This window comes from Mauremys mutica, chromosome 18 (genome assembly GCF_020497125.1).
Source record: "Mauremys mutica isolate MM-2020 ecotype Southern chromosome 18, ASM2049712v1, whole genome shotgun sequence".
Lineage (NCBI taxonomy): Eukaryota > Metazoa > Chordata > Testudines > Geoemydidae > Mauremys > Mauremys mutica.
In genome coordinates this window covers 26,599,547-26,620,026 of record NC_059089.1, presented here as the reverse complement: position 1 = coordinate 26,620,026, position 20,480 = coordinate 26,599,547, and the positions used below count along the sequence as shown (strand labels likewise).

General features: G+C 49.5%; 1 protein-coding gene and 1 pseudogene across 1 annotated transcript in view; one reads left to right on the top strand and one right to left on the bottom strand.

The window, feature by feature from the left end:
* The window catches only part of LOC123352668, a 49,793-nt pseudogene extending 38,301 nt beyond the window's left edge, over positions 1–11,492 (bottom strand).
* Positions 11,493–11,676: 184 nt separating this feature from the next.
* Positions 11,677–20,480, top strand: part of PSMB7 (proteasome 20S subunit beta 7) — a 37,457-nt gene continuing 28,653 nt past the window's right edge. The window contains exons 1-5 of the mRNA XM_044992280.1: positions 11,677–11,841; positions 12,228–12,321; positions 13,546–13,643; positions 14,299–14,439; positions 17,017–17,132. Coding sequence (XP_044848215.1) covers positions 11,780–11,841; positions 12,228–12,321; positions 13,546–13,643; positions 14,299–14,439; positions 17,017–17,132 — 511 coding nt within the window. The 5' untranslated portion in view covers positions 11,677–11,779. The remainder of the gene's footprint in view (positions 11,842–12,227; positions 12,322–13,545; positions 13,644–14,298; positions 14,440–17,016; positions 17,133–20,480) is intronic.

The following is a 20,480-nucleotide window of genomic DNA, read 5'->3' as shown; positions in this document are numbered from 1 at the left end:
TTCTTGGGGAACCAATGATTTGTTCTTAACTCCAGCTTCACATTAGAAGTTCAATTCCTATAGGACTAGGTGGTCAGTCAGTAGGTGCTCAAAGCCCATCGCTGGAGGAAATACTTGGGTTATTCAGACCCACTCAGTAAAAGTCTGTTCATCCAATTATAGGCTGTACTCTGCATGCCGCAGTCAAGCCCAGGGCCATTTGTTTGAAGACCTTCCTCTGGACACACTCTAAGTAAGCAAACTTCAGCAATGGCCTGGACTGACATACAAGATTTATACTTCATTTCCTGCCAAAAGGAGGAACTGTCACTCACGGCTTTAAGTTTGTAAATAAACTCATTTCATGTAACAATTCTAGTAACTCATTCTTGATCTAGACATCTCGCTAGGCATGAGTGATGTAGAGGGTGCTCATTACAGGCCTCATTTTGTCAGTTCACATACCCAACAAGCATTCCCCCTCAACAACAGGGGGAAATGGTTTTCTTTTAAGCATGTCTATCACAGATCCAGACCTTGTGGAATGGATTTAGTTTTCTAGGAGTCAGATCAAGGTTATATTTCTTATGTCCCACGCCCGCTCTCATCTGTTTGGAAGGGATGTGTGGGTCTCAAACCACCTTCGCACCCCAAACTCCAGGAAAGTACAGGAGAGTCAGTCCTAAATACTAGAAAGTGGCAAGTCTCTCCTATGTCAAGAAGGCTACCACCACATTTGGACATACTATTCTCTTTTCACTGCTCTGCAGAAGGTAGGCTGCTGCTACTTTGAACAGGTAGAGACAATGTAAAGTGCCTCATCAAATGTTAATAGCCTCACATGCACAGCTGCATTTAGATGAAGATTAATATTTAAACATTCAGCACAGCTCAGAGAGCTCTAAACACTTCCTAGCTTAAAGGCCATCTCAGGCAAGTACTTTTGAAAGAAGAAGAGACCGTAGTAACTCACCGTACTTGGGAATCACCTGACTGGAATGCATAGGAGCAATCACTCGAAGAAGAAGAGACGGTTACTCACCGTAGTAACTGTTGTTCTTCGAGATGTGTTGCTCCTATCCATTCCAGTCAGGTGTGCGCGCCGCGCGTGCACGGCTCTTCGGAACATTTTTACCCTAGCAACTCCGGCGGGCCGGCTGGCGCCCCCTGGAGTGGCACCGCTATGGCGCCTGTTATATACCCCAGCCGGCCCGTCCGCTCCTCAATTCCTTCTTGCCGGCTACTCCGACAGTGGGGAAGGAGGGCGGGTCTGGAATGGATAGGAGCAACACATCTCGAAGAACAACAGTTACTACGGTGAGTAACCGTCTCTTCTTCTTCGAGTGATTGCTCCTATGCATTCCAGTCAGGTGATTCCCAAGCCTTACCTAGGCGGTGGGGTCGGAGTGAGACGTGGCGGAGTGTAATACCGCGGAGCCGAAGGCTGCGTCGTCTCGAGACTGCTGCACCAACGCGTAGTGGGAGGCGAAGGTGTGGACAGAAGACCAGGTGGCAGCTCTACAGATGTCCTGGATGGGGACATGGGCCAGGAAGGCGGCCGACGAGGCTTGTGCTCTCGTGGAGTGAGCTGTGAGGCGGCATGGTGGCACGTGAGCAAGCTCGTAGCAGGTCCGGATACATGCTGTGACCCAGGAGGAAATCCGTTGGGAGGAGATCGGCTCGCCTCTCATGCGGTCAGCAACCGCTACGAACAGCTGGGGCGAACGCCGGAAGGGCTTCGTCCGCTCGATGTAAAAAGCGAGCGCCCTGCGGACGTCGAGGGTGTGAAGCTGTTGCTCCCGAGGCGAGGCATGCGGCTTCGGGAAGAAGACCGGGAGGAAGATCTCCTGGTTTAGGTGGAAGGCCGAGACCACCTTAGGGAGGAAGGCCGGATGTGGTCGAAGCTGCACCTTGTCTCCATGGAAGACGGTGTATGGTGGACCCACCGTTAGAGCACGGAGCTCAGAGACTCGTCTCGCTGATGTAATGGCGACTAGGAAGGCTGTCTTCCAGGAGAGGTAGAGCAGGGAGCACGTGGCCAAGGGCTCGAAGGGGGGACCCATCAGCTTGGCCAGCACGAGGTTCAAATCCCAGGTCGGGGCAGGACGCCGCACCGGCGGGTACAAGCGGTCCAGGCCTTTAAGGAAGCGGGAAACCATCTGGTTGGAGAAGATGGACCGACCTTCCACAGATGGACGAAAGGCGGACACTGCTGCCAGGTGAACTCTCAAGGAGGAGACCGCAAGACCTTGCTCCTTAAGGTACCAGAGGTAGTCCAGGATGGTAGGGACAGGGACTATGAAGGGATTGAGGCCTCGCTGGTCACACCAGAGCGCGAACCGCTTCCATTTTGCCAGATAGGTGGAGCGAGTGGAAGGCTTTCTGCTCTCTAGCAGGACGTGCTGAACTGCCGCCGAACAGTCCCTCTCTGTGTGGGTCAACCACGCAGGTACCAAGCTGTAAGATTGGGACTGCAGGTTCGGGTGGCGGAGTCTGCCGAAGTCCTGGGTGATGAGGTCCGGCCATAACGGAAGGGGGATAGGATCCCGAACGGAGAGCTCGAGCAGCAGGGTGTACCAATGTTGCCTCAGCCAGGCCGGAGCCACGAGTATGACGCTGGCTCTGTCCCTCCGAAGCTTCTGTAGCACTCGGTGCACGAGCGGGAACGGAGGGAAGGCGTAGAGGAGGTGATCCTTCCAGGAATACAGGAAGGCGTCCGACAGGGAGCCCGGCGAGTGACCCCGGAACGAGCAAAACAGGTGGCACTTTCTGTTCGCCTTGGAGGCGAATAGGTCTATCCGGGGAAACCCCCACCTCCGGAAGATTGTGTGCACGACGTCGGGACGGAGAGACCACTCGTGGGAGAGGAACGACCTGCTGAGATGGTCGGCCAGCGTGTTCTGCACTCCCGGAAGAAAGGACGCTTCCAGGTGAATCGAGTGGGTTACGCAGAAGTCCCACAGGAGCATCGCTTCCTTGCAGAGGAGGGAGGAGCGGGCTCCGCCCTGCTTGTTCACGAAGAACATTGCCGTGGTGTTGTCCGTGAACACTGTCACACAGCGGCGCTGCAGGCGGGTGCGGAAGGTGTGACACGCCAAACGGATCGCTCGCAGCTCGCGGATATTGATGTGCAGAGCGAGCCCTTGGGGCGACCAAAGGCCTTGGGTGTGAAGGTCGCCCAGGTGAGCTCCCCAACCGAGCGCTGAGGCATCCGTGGTCAGAGTGGCGGATGGACGAGGAGGGTGGAACGGGACTCCCGCACACACGACCTCCGGGTCGAGCCACCAGCGGAGGGACTCGAGGGTCGGCTTGGTGATCGTGACCACCATGTCGATGGGATCTCGATGCGGCCGGTACACCGACGCGAGCCAAGACTGGAACGGGCGGAGGTGGAGCCGCGCGTACGCGGTAACATACGTACACGATGCCATGTGACCCAGGAGGCGGAGGCAGGATCGCACCGTCGTGGTCGGGAAGGTGACGAGGTCCCGGATGATGGAGACCATCGTCTGGTGCCGAGATCGCAGTAGGCAGGCCCTGGCCAACTTGGAGTCGAGGACCGCTCCAATGAACTCCACCCGCTGCGACGGAATCAAGGTGGACTTCTCTGCATTGATGAGAAGACCAAGTCGCTGAAAGAGGGACAGGATTTCTGTCATCTGGTCCATTACCAGCCGCCGAGACGTTCCGCGAACCAGCCAGTCGTCGAGATACGGGTAGACGTGTATCCGACGGCGGCGGAGGGCTGCGGCAACCACTGCCATGCATTTGGTAAATACCCTCGGTGCGGTGGAGAGCCCGAATGGTAACACGGCGAACTGGAAGTGGGCGTTGTTGACCACAAAACGGAGGTAACGTCGATGAGGAGGATAGATCGCGACATGGAAGTAGGCGTCCTTCATGTCGAGGGTGGCAAACCAGTCTCCCGGATCCAGGGAGGGAATGATGGTCCCCAGGGTGACCATGCGAAACTTGGGCTTGAGCAGGTATTTGTTGAGCTCGCGAAGGTCCAGGATAGGACGTAGCCCTCCTTTCGCTTTGGGGATGAGAAAATAACGGGAATAGAATCCCCTGCCCCGCCTGTCTTGAGGCACTGCCTCTATGGCACCCACGCTCAACAGAGTCTGGACCTCTTGTAAGAGGAATTGCTCGTGAGAGGGGTCCCTGAAGAGGGACAGGGAGGGTGGGTGGGGGCGAAACAAAGTGAAGGCGGTATCCCGACTGGACTGTTTGAAGAACCCAGTTGTCCGTAGTTATATGGGACCACGCCGAAAAGAAATGGGAGAGGCGGTTGCAAAACAAAAGGGTAGGATCCAGTGGAGAGACTGATGGGCCGTCCTCGGGCGTCCCATCAAAAGGCCTGCTTGGAGCCTTGCGGGCCCTTGGAAGGGGCCTGAGTCTGGTTGCGCCTGTTGCCGGATGGATGACGGCGATTCGGGCCTGGTCGCCTGCTGCTGTACGGGCGGTACCGTTGTTGAGGGAAAGACCGGGAGGGTTGTTGGCGGAAGGACCTGCGCTGCGGAGCCGGTGTGTGCATCCCGAGGGTGCGGATGGCGATGCGACCGTCCTTCAGGGTCTGGATCCGGGAATCAGTTTTCTCAGAGAAAAGACCCTTGGTGTCAAAGGGCAGGTCCTGCAACGTATACTGCACCTCCGGTGGCAGGGTGGAGGACTGCAGCCAGGAGATGCGCCGCATCGTCACCCCTGAGGCCAAGGTCCGAGCTCCCGAGTCCGCAGAGTCAAGGGCGGCCTGGATGGAGGACCTGGACGATTTCTTCCCCTCCTCCAACAACGTGGAGAACTCCTGTCGGGAGGCTGTTGGTAGGAGCTCCGTAAATTTCGCCAGGGACGCCATGATGTCATACACGTACCTGGCGAGGAGGACCATCTGGTTGGCGATGCGAAGTTGCAGGCCGCCAGCCAAGTAGACCTTGCGGCCTAACAGGTCCATTCGCTGCGCGTCCTTTGACTTTGGCGCAGGGGCAGGTTGACCATGCCTCTCCCTGTCGTTGACCGACTGAACGACCAACGAGTCCGGGGTCGGGTGAGTGTACAGATACTCGTAGCCCGTGGGGGGGGCTGAGTACTTGCGCTCAACCCCACGGGCCGTAGGAGGGATGGACGCAGGCGTCTGCCAGAGTGTGGTGGCGTTCTTTTGTATCGTCCGAACGAACGGTAATGCCACGCGCACTGGAGCCTCCACTCCAACGACATTTGTTATGGGGTCCTCGTCCTCCTGGACCTCCGCCACGGGGAGAGCCATGGCCGTCGCCACGCGGCGAAGCAGGTCTTGGTGCGCCCTTAGGTCTAACGGCGGAGGATCCATGGCAGATGCTCCGGCCACCGCCTCGTCAGGTGAGGACGACGAGGACAAGCCCTGGACGACAGCCTCCGTCGATGGACCTGCTGACTGCTCGTCGGCTGGGTCGGGCTGTGTGTGCCTCTGGGGGTCAGGCGGTATGGAAATCGCGCCCGGTGGCGAAGGGGGCGGTCGGCTGACGGTCGCCTCTGGTACCCTGCGCTCGGAGGCAGGGGCTCTTGGAGGGAAGGGCACCCCCTGAGTCTCAAACTGGCTCCAGGGAACCCAGAAGCCCCACTGCTGTGCCCCCTGAGGTTGGCCTTGTGGGGTAGGTGGCAGGTGCCCGTTGCTGTCTGCCCCGGAAGCAACCGACGCAGGGTGGGATGGCCATGGAGGTGCCGAGGCGCTGACGGATTGCGCCGTCGAATGAGGCAGTCTGTCCCCGGACGGTGCCGAGGATCGGTGCCGGTCTGCACAGTACCGGGATGGTGACCGAGACCAACGTCCGCTGCGGTGCCGGGAGCTCGACCGGTGCCGGGAGCTCGACCGGGATCCGGACCTGCGGCGCCGGGAGCGGCTACGTGAGTCGCGGTGCCGGGAACGGTGCCGGGAAGCAGACCTCCGTCGGTGCCGACGCGAAGGCGATCGGGACCTGGAGCGATGCCGGGAGTGCGACCGGTACCGCGATGTCGAACGGTACCGGGACTGCGACCGGCGTCGGGACGGCGACCGGTACCGCGATGGCGAGCGGTGCCGAGATCTCGAGCGACGGGACGGTGACCTGCGGCGGGACCGGGAACGTGCCGTCTGTCCGGAGAGGGCGGCCGGATCATCATGGCCGGCTTTCCCGCCGATACGACAGCCCGCACCGGCGGTGCCGGGGGCCGGAGGCTCGGTGCCTCTATGAGCTGTATAAGCTCGCGCGCCGTAGAGAAAGTCTCCGGCGTCGATGGCAACCGGGGCTTAACCGCGGTCAGTGCCGGGGAGCGTGGCGGTGCCGGACTCAACGGCCCTTGCGGCACCGGAGTCAACGGCCCGGTGCACGTCCTGTGCACAGCCACAGCGGGGACCACAGGTAGCGCAATTGTCTTGGCTGCTGGGCCCTGAGCGCGGGACTTGGCAGCCGCCTTCGCCGGCTTGCGCTTCTGTGATGGTGAGAGAGAGCGGTGCCGGGTCTTCGGTGCCGCTGGCTGAGGTTGCGGAGTCTCGGTGCCGGAGCGGCTCGGGGCCACCGGTGCGCTCTGCACCGATGAAGTCCTCGGTGCCGGCGTGGACGGTGCCGGGGGCTGGAGCGACGCTTCCATTAGGAGCTGTTTTAACCTAATGTCCCGCTCCTTACGCGTTCGGGGTTTAAAGGCGGAACAGATAGAACACTTATCTGTTCTGTGACCCTCTCCGAGGCAACGGAGGCAGGCAACGTGCGGATCCCCGACCGGCATAGGCCGCTGGCAAGATGCGCAGGGCTTAAAGCCCGGTGCCTTGGGCATGAGCCCGCACCGGGGGAGGAAAGGGAGGGGAAACCCCCCTTAACCTTATCCTAAAATCTAACTAACTAACTAACAGAACTATCTATACTAAGTACTAAACAAACTATATACATGAAAAAGTAGCGAGAGCTAGGGTTGTGGAGGACAGAGAGCACTCCACAGTTCCAACTGGCCATAGCGACTCCACTCCAGGGGGCGCCAGCCGGCCCGCCGGAGTTGCTAGGGTAAAAATGTTCCGAAGAGCCGTGCACGCGCGGCGCGCACACCTGACTGGAATGCATAGGAGCAATCACTCGAAGAAGAACAATAGTTTTAAAAGCTAAACAATAAGTTCTTCACTCACACTGACTGAGTAAGAAATAGACATTAGAGGGAGGGAGGGGGAAAAAAAAGAAGCTGGCAACCATTGAAGCAAGAACTACAAGCCCTGGGCGGTATGAGAGGGCACTTGTTGCAGATGTAGAAATCAGAGACTTGATCCAGCATCACATTGGCAAACACACAACATATTGGCCTGTATAACTCATACTCGTCAATACAAGATAGTTTAATTTTTATTTTTAGTAGAATAGAAAATTCAAAGGGTTTAGAGTAACACTTGAGGTTTACAGCACATTCTGAGTGTTACATACAAGTACAGCTACCAATGCCAAGCCCATCCAGTTACTTTCCTGACTGAATGCCGTTCAACATATAGCAGTTGCAGACTAGCAAAAGCAGCTCTATTAAGCAGCAGACCAATAGCCAGCTGGATAAACAAGCTTTGGAACATTATTGAAAAGAAATGCCTGCCGAAGTCACATTAATCTATTGCTAATGATACTGTCTTCTGTCCAGAGAAAGACATTCCTTTGAGGGAGTTTTGACCAACTGGAATATTTTGTTTCACACAGAACTAAAATGAGCTCAATAGGGCAGAAATATCTAGTCACAAACACCAATGCATATCTCACATAGGATAGGAATATCATGTACATTTTCTCTAGTCAGTTCTCATTGCCAGGAAGCATTTCTCCCAAACACTTACACAGAAGTTAATCAAATTTAACAAATGAGAACAGTCACCTATAGGACAACATGATAAAAATCATAACAGAGGAAAACAAGATCAAGCTCTATCCACCAAATAACAGCCTCAGCATTCCACAATTTCCTACCTCTTATTGCTAGCAAACACCTAGCAACTCCAGTAGAGACAACCATACAGGGACAGCAACTATGTAAATTAGACAGATGGGGATAGTATTTTATCCACCCCACTATAGTCTCACAAACTGCTCTACCATCTCTCCTCTTCAAAAAGTCTCTGGAGGCTATTTTGCTTGATATATTCCAGCTGGATTAATAACCCCAGATGCTCTCTCCAAAACCAACAGTATCAGAAATTCAACAGCTGGTGATTGGTTAAAGCAGCATCAGACAAATAATCACTAGGATAGAGTTAATTTCCTGGAAGTCTTAAGCCTTGATTCGGCAAAGACTTTCTTAACTTTATGCACTGAGTTGTTACATTGACTTCAATTAGACGACTCACTGTGTATGCAAGTTTTTGCAGGATCAGGGTGTAACGCTGAGTCAAGTTTACTCTACTCAATGGTTTTCATGTGCCTATGCTGTTTGCTCTCACTTTACAGTTTGGACTGACTGTCTCTAAAAGCAGCTCCAGAGCCCCCTTTGATCGCTTGTTTCCCTTTATAATTTCAAATTTCTCTCTTGGTTTTACCTGTGGCTTTTCCTGTATTTTGTTTTAATATGGGTGAGGATTTTTAGATGTATAGATCCCTTCTCCTTTTCTGTATAAATAGGAAGCTAGGACATAGGGCTGGAAGGGACCTCTTGGGTCATCCAGTCCAGTTCTCTGCTACTGCAGGCAACCCCCTCATATAATCCCACTCGTAAATTTATCAAATGTAACGATGCAGGCACAGTTGCTTTCCTCCCCACCTTGGGAGTGGCAACTGGTGGCTGCTGAGGCCAGAGCTCCAGTAGTTCAGTCTTTACCAAAGTGAGAGGCAGGTGAGAGTGGGTGAAAGACAGGATCAGATGATGGTGAGAAGCAGGGGATAGCAGGATGTGGCAAGAAATGGTGAACAAAATACTTTTTTTGGAGGTATATTCAAATAAACCAGACATAGGCGGTCGGTATAACAGGCCAGGGGAGGCTAAGCCTCCCCAAACAGCTGGCCCACCACCTTTGGAGTGAACTGCTGTCAAAAGGGTGGGTGCCCTGCCTGCGCTCCACCCCAAGCCCCCACTCCCACTTGTCCTCTTCCCCCAAGGCTCCGCTTCTTCCCATCCCCACTCCATCTGCATGGGAGGCGCACAGGAGAGATGAGTAGCCAGCTGGCTGGCCAATGGGGGGCACGGGCTCAAGCAGGGGGCTAAGCAGGGCCGGGGTCAAGCATCAGCAGGGCTTCTGCGGGAGGAGGCTAAGTGTGGGCAGGCCTTGGGGGGAGGCCACAGTCCAGGTGTGCGCAGCCTCCCCAAATGGAGTCATGCGCCATCCATGAAACCGGATTAATGATGCACACCCACAATTCGTGAACATTGTGCTGCTTTGTCTTGTAAAACAACTTTTATTTGGTATATCTCCAGAATCACCCTTCTTTTGTCCCTTTACTTCGGTTCCCTCACTGTGAAAGGCCTTACATGGTGGTGGCCAACCCTTTGCTACTGGATCTTTCACTCTGAAACCTTCAGCTCTCCACCCATTTAGAGCGGAATGCACTGGGCACACAGAGCTCCAGATAGATAACCTCCGATGTTTCACACTTGATCCTGCTCCCAACTCAACAGGACCAGGCTCCATGGTAAGGTTTACAACTTCAGCAAGTTAGGTCCCAATCCTGACAATGTTTATGCATTTACTTAATTTTCCTACCATAAACAATCCCATTGATTTTAAAGAGACTACTCATGGTAGTGAAGTTAAGCACATGCAGGAATCAGGATCTTATCCTGTAGCATACGACACCTATAGTCAGGCATACACCTCAGCTGACAACATTTCTTCAGCACGTCTTATCATCCATAGTTGTTGGTTTGTTTTTAGGGAGAATAATTCATGATGAATAATGTATTCAATAACTTTCACCTTTACAGTAACTCCTCGCTTAACGTTGTAGTTCTGTTCCTGAAAAATGCGACTTTAAGCGAAATGATGTTAAGCAAATCCAATTTCACCATAAGAGTAATGTAAATGGGGGGGGGGGGTTGGGTTCCAGACAAAAACCTGTTTATTATATAGCTATACACACAGTATACACTTTAAACAAACAATTTAATACTGTTCACAGCTATGATGATTGTGAAGCTTGGTTGAGGTGGTGAAGTTAGAGGGTGGAAGAGGCAGCAACATTTCCCAGGGAATGCCTTGCTGCTAAATGATGAACTAGCACTGGGCTGAGCCCTCAAGGGTTAACACATTGTTGCTAATGTAGCCTCTCATCAAGGCAGCACGAACAGGAGGGAGGGGAGACAGCATAGCAGACAGAGACAGACACACCTTGTGTGTGGGAGCGAGAGCAAGATGCACACTGCCCCTTTAAGTAAGCTGACCCACGCTTAAATGCACTGTCTTTTAAAGTGGATCAGGAAATTGAGACAGCAGCTGCTGCCCCAAGCTCTCTCCATCCGTGTCCGCTTCCTGCTCTATATGGAGAAGGGGAAAGGGGGGTGCAGGAGCAGGGGGACATCCTGACATTAGCCCCCCCCGCACAGCAAGCAGGAGGCTCCCGGGAGCAACTCCAAGGCAGAGGGCAGGATCAGCACACAGTAGTGGGGGGAGGGACAGCTGAACTGCAGGCAATTGATAGCCTGCTGGGGGGCTGCCACAGGGAACTTAGGAGAGTGGGGAGCTGATAGCGGGGCTGCTGGTCCACCCTGGTTCCAAGCCTCCCCCCCGCTAGCTGCAACGGGCTGCTCTTCCTGCAAGCAATGGACAAAGCAGGTGGCTGCCAAACGACATTAGAAGGGAGCATTGCACAACTTTTAATGAGCCCGTTCCCTAATTGATCAGCAATATAACAAGGAAACGTTAACCAGGACGACTTTAAGTGAGGAGTTACTGCACTCCCTTCTAGCTCCCTCCCGTCCATGAACAGACTATGATTGTCTCAAATGTACTTATTTGAAATTATTCATGGAACAATTTCTGTGCATCATTCTTGGGCTGCAGCTCATTTGAGAGTATTTCACTGAGACTATTTGATAGTCAAAACGTAAGCTGTTTTGATTGGTTAATCAAGCCACATGACCTGTTTGTTTCCTTAATCATCATGGTAATGTTCCCATTATGCCTCTGGCATTTAGGGCAGTGACGAAGCTCCTCCACCCCTGCCTGTTTCTGACAAGTCTTTCCGTGGTTCCCCAGCTGTGCCCCAGGGTTTTTTTCAGCTCGGTTTCCTTGAGGGACGAGCACAATTCCTAGACTCCGGCGTGTGCGCGGACAGGCAGGGCTACAAAATAAACGTGGCTCCTCTCGCCCTATGGCCTTACATGGGCGGTTCCTGCGAACACTCCTGTGCGCGGCCTCCGGAGGGTATTTGTAAAAACCGAGTATTAACGAGGCGAAGACACCCGGGGAAGGAGTTTACAAATCCCAGGCCTAGTGGCGCGGGAAAGTGGCCGCCGCCCCGCAGCCCGGCCCCGCGCAGCACAAGAGGCGACGCAGCCCGGCCGGACCCGCAGGCCCACGAGCCCGGGGGTAACCGTTCTCCAGGCCCCGGCCCCGGCCCGGGACCAAGCGGCCCGGTGCTCTCGGCCCTTCGGCCTCACGGAACGAAACAGCTTCTAGCCCTCGCGGCCAAGGAGAACACGTCAGCGGGGCCCCGTGGGCCTGCGAGCGGGGCACTGAGGGGTGGGGGCGGGGACTGCCGGGGCACTTCCGGATCCGGGGGCGGGGCTCGGCTCTCCAGGCGCGGGGCGAGGCGGTGACCCGGAAGCGGTTCCCCGTCCTGCGCTCGCTGAGTCACGCGGCGGCGGCGGCGCTCCGGCAGCAGCACCCGGCGGGAAGATGGCGGCGGTGTCCGTGCTCCAGGCTCCGAGCAGCGGCTTCGGCTTCGAGAACTGCGCCCGGTGAGGCCGGGGCGGGGCGGGGCGGCGCAGGCACCGTGACTCCGGGGAAGCCGCGCAGGGAGCCCGGCCTGCGGAGCCTGAGCGCTGGCGCAGCCCCGCCTGGCACAGCCGAGGGGAGCGTATCGTCCCCCACAGCCGGGGGCTCCGCTGGGCCGGGGCCAGGCCTGCAGGGGAGTTGGGTTGGTGGGCGGGGCCAGGCTTGCGCGGGGGTGGGGCCAGGCTTCCGCGGGGGCGTAGTCGGCGGGGGCGGGGCCAGGCGTGCAGGGGAGTTGGGTTGGTGGGGGGGCTTGGTTTCACCTACTGGTGAGGGAGGTGTAGGAAGATGAAAGCCTTTTGGTGAAGGTGCCTATTGCCTTATGCTCCTGTTTGCTCCCCCGTTGTTCCAGGAACGCACTCCTAGAGGCAGAGTTGACTAAGAAGGGGCTGCGGCTCCCTGCAGCCCGGAAGACGGGCACCACCATTGCTGGAGTTGTGTTCAAGGTGAGGTTAGGTTGCTCATCTACCTCATTCCCTACAGCACATGGTCCTAGGGCACCCACCACTGTACCATCAGTGCGCAGTGCAGAGCAGCTAAGAGGCACAGGAATGGACTCAGCTCTTCACCTCTTCCATGGTTACCAGCTGTTGCATAAGGGGTTTTTGCCCTCAGTGAATGTGGGGAGACTTCTGCTTTGTGTGTTTCTGCCAATTTGGTTTGTTGACCCACATAAGTTCTTTGTTGGGCTGTGGAGTTAATACATCAGGAGAGAGTTGCATTCTATTTTCCCTTGCTGTTTATTAGGAGAATAGTCAGCTAAATCCCCTTTACAGAATCTTCAATTCTGATGATGAAGGAAAACAGAATTGTGTCCTAGATGGCCTGTACAGCTCTCACACTTAGGAATAATCATGCATTAAACTCTAAATAGAGCATATCTTATCTGGAAGTTAGAGATGAAATGTAATTTTTAGTCTCTTATGTCACTGCACTTTAAAACCCAAACTCCACACTCTTGCTGTGGGAACAGGTGGCCTGTAATCTGGGTTGGCTGTTCCTTCAGGTGGCAAGAGATACTGTGGTGATGTGCACAGTATGAAAACTAATTGGAGAAGAACATGAAATCTTACCTCTTCCATTAAGTCAAGTAACCAGTCACCTCACTGGAAAGTGCCAAAAGCGTCTTCCTCAGCTGAACATTGATTTCTCAACACTGCATTCAGTCCACTGCTGATTTACTCTGTCAGCTCTCTTCACTCACAAGCTCTGTTTAGAATACTTTAATATTTAATAATTGGAGATATACCTATCTCCTAGAACTGGAAGGGACCTTGAAAGGTCATTGAGTCCAGCCCCCTGCCTTCACTAGCAGGACCAAGTACTGATTTTTGCCCCAGGTCCCTAGGTGGCCCCCTCAAGGATTGAACTCACAACCCTGGGTTTAGTAGGCCAATGCGCAAACCACTGAGCTATGCCTCCCCCCCCTTGCATTGCTGTACCTCTGATGGTGACAGCCTTTTTGGTGCTACAGGAACTTGTCAATTACAAATTCTTTTGCAGTCCAGTATTTACCATTTTTTCTCTCTCAGAGGGTACATTATTGTGAGAATTGCAGGCAGTGACAGTGGTCATTGTCATTACATGTTACAGACTACTGTAACATGAGCAGTAAAATAATGTTAAATCTTGTCAAAGTTTTGATTCTAAGCATCTCACCTTTTCTGTAGGATGGTATAGTCCTTGGAGCAGATACAAGAGCAACTGAGGGGATGGTTGTTGCTGACAAGAACTGTTCAAAAATACACTTCATTTCTCCTAATATCTAGTAAGTATTAACTGTCAGTTTTATAGTAAGTAAAGTTTAAGTGTAAGTTTAGTGTTGATTCTTGTAAACTGTACACCTCAGATTAAAAATGAGAATGTTAAAATGGTAGTTAATTTCACCAGTAATGCAGTTTGTTTCCTATTGGTAGTCATTCATGCCAGACAATGAAAATAGGTTAGCTAGTTTCATGGTTAGTATCTTGTCAATTTAATGTTTTCTCTGGCACCAACATAAGCCTGTAATGCTTGGGTTGACAAAACCTGCAGGAGTCTATCTAAATAGGAAGTAGTGAAACATCCTACCTTACAGTTGCTATTGGAAAGTCTTCTTTCTGTCAAAGAAAATGCCTATTAACTCTGAATGCATGCGAGTTGTCTGTGTATACTAAAAAGGGACAGGAAACTATAATGGTTATGTGAATTTGATTAAATCAAAGCAAACTAGGGGAGGAGACAATGAAAATCTAACACATTAAATAACGTAATCTTAATTTTATCTGTCTGAATAGCTGGTATCCACCTTGGTAGTAGCACTGCCTATTTTACACCTCATGGTAGGTTAGAGTCAGTTCCACTTCTAATGATTAAAAGAAGAGGGACATTAATTAAATACATTTAAGAGTTTAACTTGGTAACTTGCCAAAAATGTTTTCCAGTTGTTGTGGTGCTGGGACAGCTGCAGACACTGACATGACAACTCAACTGATCTCTTCTAATCTGGAGCTCCATTCCTTGTCTACTGGACGGCTTCCGAGAGTTGTCACAGCTAACCGAATGCTCAAACAGATGCTTTTCAGGTAACTCCATGAATTCACTCTTACATGTTTTAAATGCTGGCACTGGATAAAGCTTCAGTTTATGAGAAATGGATAACTGGAAGATACATTTTTAACTTATGGGAATGTGGTTAATGAACACAACCTCCTTCAGGGTAAACTACATAAATACGTTTTACAGCCTTTGTAGCCAAGGCAGAGTTGCCTAAGTGTATTTTCACTATATACTTTCAGATTTATAACCAGCTAAAAAGTGAAGCCAATGCTATCAGATTGTGAATTTTACTAAAGCTGCAAATTTTACTTTTAACCCTAGGGCAGCTGGGCAGCTTTCTATAGTTTCGATCTTTAAGTGAATACAGTATCAGTGTTCTCTTATTCTGTGGTTTTTTTTACAGAGATATTAACAGTACTGCAAATTCCTTGCAGACACTGACTCGAAGTCAGAAAGTATATAAATATCATAAAACTGCCATGCACTTTTGTTCATTTTGCTTTGTCAGACAGAAGCAAAGAAACAATCTGAGTTGTCTTTCCATTTCATGCACTATATGTGGTGAATTTAAAAGCACAGTCTTCTATCAGAGGACTGAAACAAAGTGATTACAATTTAATACAACAATTTTATGCAGTCAGTAATACTACATGACACCTCAGAAGCACCCTTCACCCATGGGTCCTTTGATACAAGACTGTGCTTTCAGATTTTTACAAGCACTAATTAAACATCCTCCACCTCTGAGGTACAGTGTAGCTAAGTGTTCTGTTGTTTTACAGATGGGGAAAATAAGACAGAAGTTGAATAACTTGATCCAAGGTCAGAGGCAAAACTGGAAAAAGAAAGTCTTGAAATACTAGACCCTCCTTTACTGCTAGTCCAACATTCCCTTGATTTGTTGGGATCACTTATCCCAGCCAAACAGTGAAGGCAGAGGCAGGATGATGGAAAGGAAAATATAAAGTCCCTCAAAACCATTAGGATTTCCCATTTTCCCCCCTACAACTTTGTCCTCTCAAATATAGCTTTGCAAAGAGATACAAATGTAGATTAGGTATTTACACACACTCCATAGGATACAATTAGCTGCTGAATTACTTAAGGGTCTAATAGCTGAGGTTTGTATTTTTAGTAGCATTATCTATTGTTGAGAGAGTTTTTGAATGATCAGGTTTTGAAAGAGTACCACTAATAGAAACTTATTCTTGACTTGTATAGTCCAGTCCCCTCAACTGACACTTCAGACATTTGCTACAGTTCTCTAAACAAATTTACGAAGTACAGCTTTCCTGATCTTAATGTTTTCCCTCTCTGCTGTAACCTTCCTCACAGCTGTACAACAGCCCTAGTAAACTGGCTCTAAATTATGCAGCAAGGAGTCAGAGTATGAGGAACCATTTTGCCAATGACTGGGAATTCTGCAGCATCTTCATTTAAATTTAAAATGTATTTTTATTCCATTTAAAATTAATTCAATCAATACACCCATTGTCACTTTGATATTGAATATTTCTTTAGGCTAGTGTCCTCAGATTTTCCAGGTGGCCAGTATGCCAAAGACTTTTTGGTTAGTGTTTGGGGAAGGGGAGGGAGGGAGACATGCAAAGGAAATGTAATTTTTGACTTTGAAATTGTAGGGCAATCATCCTAAAATAGTTTCAGTTGATGGGTTTGCCATCAGTATCAAGCACTGTTTTAGTGAGTGAGTATTTAATCCACATTACCAGTTTTTCCAGGCTAAACAGACTGAGGGCGTGTTCTCAATCCCTTTTTTAACCATGCCAATGTTATTTTAATAAAGTGTTTTGCATAAGTAAATTATGTCTGGGTGGAAGGTGAAAGAATGAAATATGTGCATGTGATTAAAAATAAATGTTTCCAGCAATCAGGAAAGTTACCAGAAAATTAAAGTCTGGGATGGAAGAAGGGGGGAAAAAACCCAAAACATTCCATGAAACCAAGTGATCTGGAGTCAGGATGAGTTACAGTAATTCAGGTCATCAGGTTGGCAGCTTGCTGTTGGTCAGCTTGGCTGTTCCAATGGGCTGTCATGTGACAGTCATTAAAAGCAATCCAGATATTTGGACCAACCAAAGACTAAAAGTGGAGGTGGAGGAGGGCATGCATTTTTAAACTCTTTCCAATAAAATAAAAACCTGTTTCAAATGGAGGAATACGATACTTCAAGTAAGAACTGAAAAAGTTAACTTTTTGACTTTACTAGAAAGATAAGAAAGAAGGGCGTGCACAGGATAGTAGTGCTCTAGCACAAGTGTGCCATTCAAGAGATCCAGCACATTTCCTGCAGCTGATCATTTTAATTCTCCAGTTTCAGGCGATGGCAGTTTAATACTACAGTACCTTTCTATACACTAGTTAATTTTTCTTAATTCGTATTATCACATTATTCTATACACTAGTTAATTTTTCTTAATTCGAATTTAGATTATTATGCATGGAGAAACAACATGTTATAATAACCAGTTATAATATGTAATAACCTTTTCATAATAACCTGTTATAATAATGAAAAAGTACTTTCATTTTTGGAGTGCATGTGTTGTCAATGTCTAAATTCATGCTTGTACTTTGTTCAACAGGTATCAAGGTTACATTGGTGCTGCTCTGGTTTTAGGGGGAGTAGATGTCTCTGGACCCCATCTTTACAGCATCTATCCCCATGGATCAACTGACAAATTGCCCTATGTTACTATGGGTGAGTAATGTTGCTTTACTTCAGAAGAGTGTTGCAAAACGGCTTGCTAACTGAAATGCTTGTGCTTGTATTTCTTACAAATTTAAATTCTGTGGTTCATAAGTGATGTCAGGAGTTCAGAATTAAGAAGGAGCCTCTGTAAGATACTGATGGTTCCGTTCCTTCCTTTTACATTTCAAAAACACTTCTGTAGCTTCTCATGCCAAAAAAAATATGTCAAGTATCAGAGGGGTAGCCGTGTTAGTCTGGTTCTGTAGAAGCAGCAAAGAATCCTGTGGCACCTTATAGACTAACAGACGTTTTGCAGCATGAGCTTTCGTGGGTGAATACCCACTTCTTCGGATGCACTTCTTGCATCCGAAGAAGTGGGTATTCACCCACGAAAGCTCATGCTGCAAAACGTCTGTTAGTCTATAAGGTGCCACAGGATTCTTTGCTGCTTCTAAAAAAAATATGGTGAGTTGTAGAAGAGCTGGTGTTAGATAATGTGCTAAATGGATTCCTCAGCAGACTTGACACCTAGAATCTCTACCGTTCTTCCTGTTTACTGGACATTTGAAGTAAAGAATCCATGGCTCTATTTGTAAGAGTTGGGTTACTAATCTTGTGTCTTGCCCAAATTCCAGCTTGGGTAACTACATTCTTTCTCATGTTTGTTTCCCTGGTGGTTTCAGTGGAGTAAACATGCCTCACTTAGTGTCTGAAATCTTTGTGAAGTGTTTCTACACTGCAAAATAGCAATTGTGTTCCACTCCAGAGAAGTGGCTGCATTTCAGTGGTTAGTGAAGTGATCCCTGTGTAGCCTTTTGCCTGTCTTGATAGGATAAAAGTTTGTTTAATGTGAGTTTCTGAATATGGTAAGGAACAGAAATTCTCAAGCAGTCCCTCCCTTTAGTGTTCACTGTAAGTTCTGGTGTCAGTAATTGGCCTTATAGACTGCCACCCCAAGTCATTTAACTGTTACCATTTTGAGATGCTTCAACCCTGCTGTATATTCCACCTTTTTATAGTATTTTTCTGCAACTGCTGTAGTCTGAAGAGAATGATATACATTTAATTGCATTTTAGATGAGTCCTCATAATTACTTTAAGCTGTTTAGTTATTGGGAAAAAGACCTGTAAGGCTGGTGTAGTCAACTTTATTCAAATGTCATACATCTCCTCACACTCTGGCCATCATAACTTCTAATGATTTTTCCATGCAGCTCCTGCACCTAGAACAAAATCCCTCTTTGTGTGCACCTAATGTCCTCGCTCTTCGAAACCCACTTTCCCCACAGATTTTCACTCCTGGGCTGTCTGCTCCTCATCTCTTACCTTGTGCAGTATCTATTTATATATCAAATCTTAAAGCATTGAGGACCACATGAAAGCAAAGACTATAGGCTTTTATAAAACAGACTGAAAGTGTCTATAATAAGTAGAGCCCTGCATGGATACAAACTTGGTATCTGCATCCAATCTGCCATCCTCAAACATGGTCAGCAGATATCCACATCCATGGATATAAAGCAGATATCTGCAGATTTGCTGGGCTCTAATAATAAGATCACTTACCTAGTCTGGCATCCCATCATCCAGGCTTCCGATTCCCTTTACGAGTCAGTAGTCTCCCTTTGGCTGGTGCAGAGATTCGAGGTAGATAGGTTGGTGAGCGTGGGGGTTTCTTGTAATGTAGCCCTCTGACCAAGCAAATGTTCTCTCCTTCTTGGGGAGTGGTTCTCAAGCTTTTGTACTGGTGACCTCTCACACAGCAAGTGTGTGTGTGACAACACCCACCCAATAAATATAAAAAATGTTTTTAATTTAACACCATTAAATAGGTGTGGAGTGGAGTTTGGGGGTGAAGGCTGACAGCTCATGACCTGCACTTAATAACCTTGCGATCCCCTGAGGGGTCACAACCCCCAGTTTGAGAACCCTGTTCTAGGGCAGCCAGAAAAGTCCAAACTAAATCTAATGCCATCCTTTGGCCCTTCCCAAGCTCTGTCTTCTACCCCATTGTCAAAAGCTTACCAGTCTCTTGATCCTCCCCAGTCTAAGCAGTTCCTTCCCAGGACCACAACTCTCACCCCTGTTGATACCAGGGAATGAAGCAGGGCACTTCTTCCCACCCTTGCAGGAAGCCCCCGTCTGGGTCCCTAAACAGGTGCCCGCAGCAGGCCTGCTATCCACATCATTACTGTATTACCTCATGCTTTACCCCTTCCCAGAACTCCTCTCTCTTCTCCCAGGCCTCTGGGCCAGCCCTTGTCCATACTCTCTCCTGGACTGCTTCCCCATGCATTTCAGTACCCTACAATTCCCAGGATCCCTCTGGAGACTAGATCTCCCAGAAGGCCCATGTTCCACACTGAGCCAGGATTGGGTCATGCTTCATCTTCAGTCTGCCTTAAATGGCCAGTGCACACCCAGTGACAGTGCCTGTGTGCTCAGAGTGTTTGAGAGGCCCATCGACCTGAAAGATCACCCTCAAGAATCCATGGCTTTAGAGAGGGAGGGAGAAGTATACCAAGAAAAAAAATTGGAAGTCAGAAACCTTCTATCTATTTCATTTCAAACTAAGGAATGTAACACTGAAAATGGGAACTATAAAGCAACAATTGTGTCCTGAGTTAAGAATTAAGTACCATTGCATCTTGGAGACCAAATATAAGTAAAGTTAAAGGGATGTATAGCAAAGTATTTATTTTATCGGCATTTTGCCATCCAGTCCTTATATCCTTTTTTACAAAGCCTAGAAAAGCCCTGCTTGGGTACAGCACCTTGTTATCAGAGAAGCTGTTGCTTTTTCTGTTTTACAGCTGATTTATTTATTTATTGGGGAGAGGGGGACACCATGGTGGAGTCAAATGAATTTCCTACAATTACACAGTAGCTCAGATATGATTGGAATCCAGGGAAATCTGGGCCACCTATCGACAGCTCTTGCCATTAGAGCACATCCTCCTAGCTTTTAGGGTGTGTCTACACTGCAGATAAACACCCAGGGCTGGCCTGTGTCAGCTGACTCAGGCTACAGGGCTATTTAATTGTGGTCTTGGGCTGGAGTCCAAGTTTTTAAATATGACTAGAATTATTTTTAAAGACACAGTTATCTGGGAATACTAACTTACAGAATAAACATTACGTCCCCTCAAGGAAGCCTTGAGATGTCTATCCAAGTCATCCAGATAAGATTATATTTCTAGGTATATTGATCAATTTTTTAATTATTTAGACATGTCCAGAGGACCCCTGTGTTCAGAATCCTGTAGTATTTAACAAGCTCTGTGACTTGCAGGTGAGCCATAATGGCTATAACCTCTATAGTTTTGTTACGGGAAGGAAAATAGCATGGAAATGTAG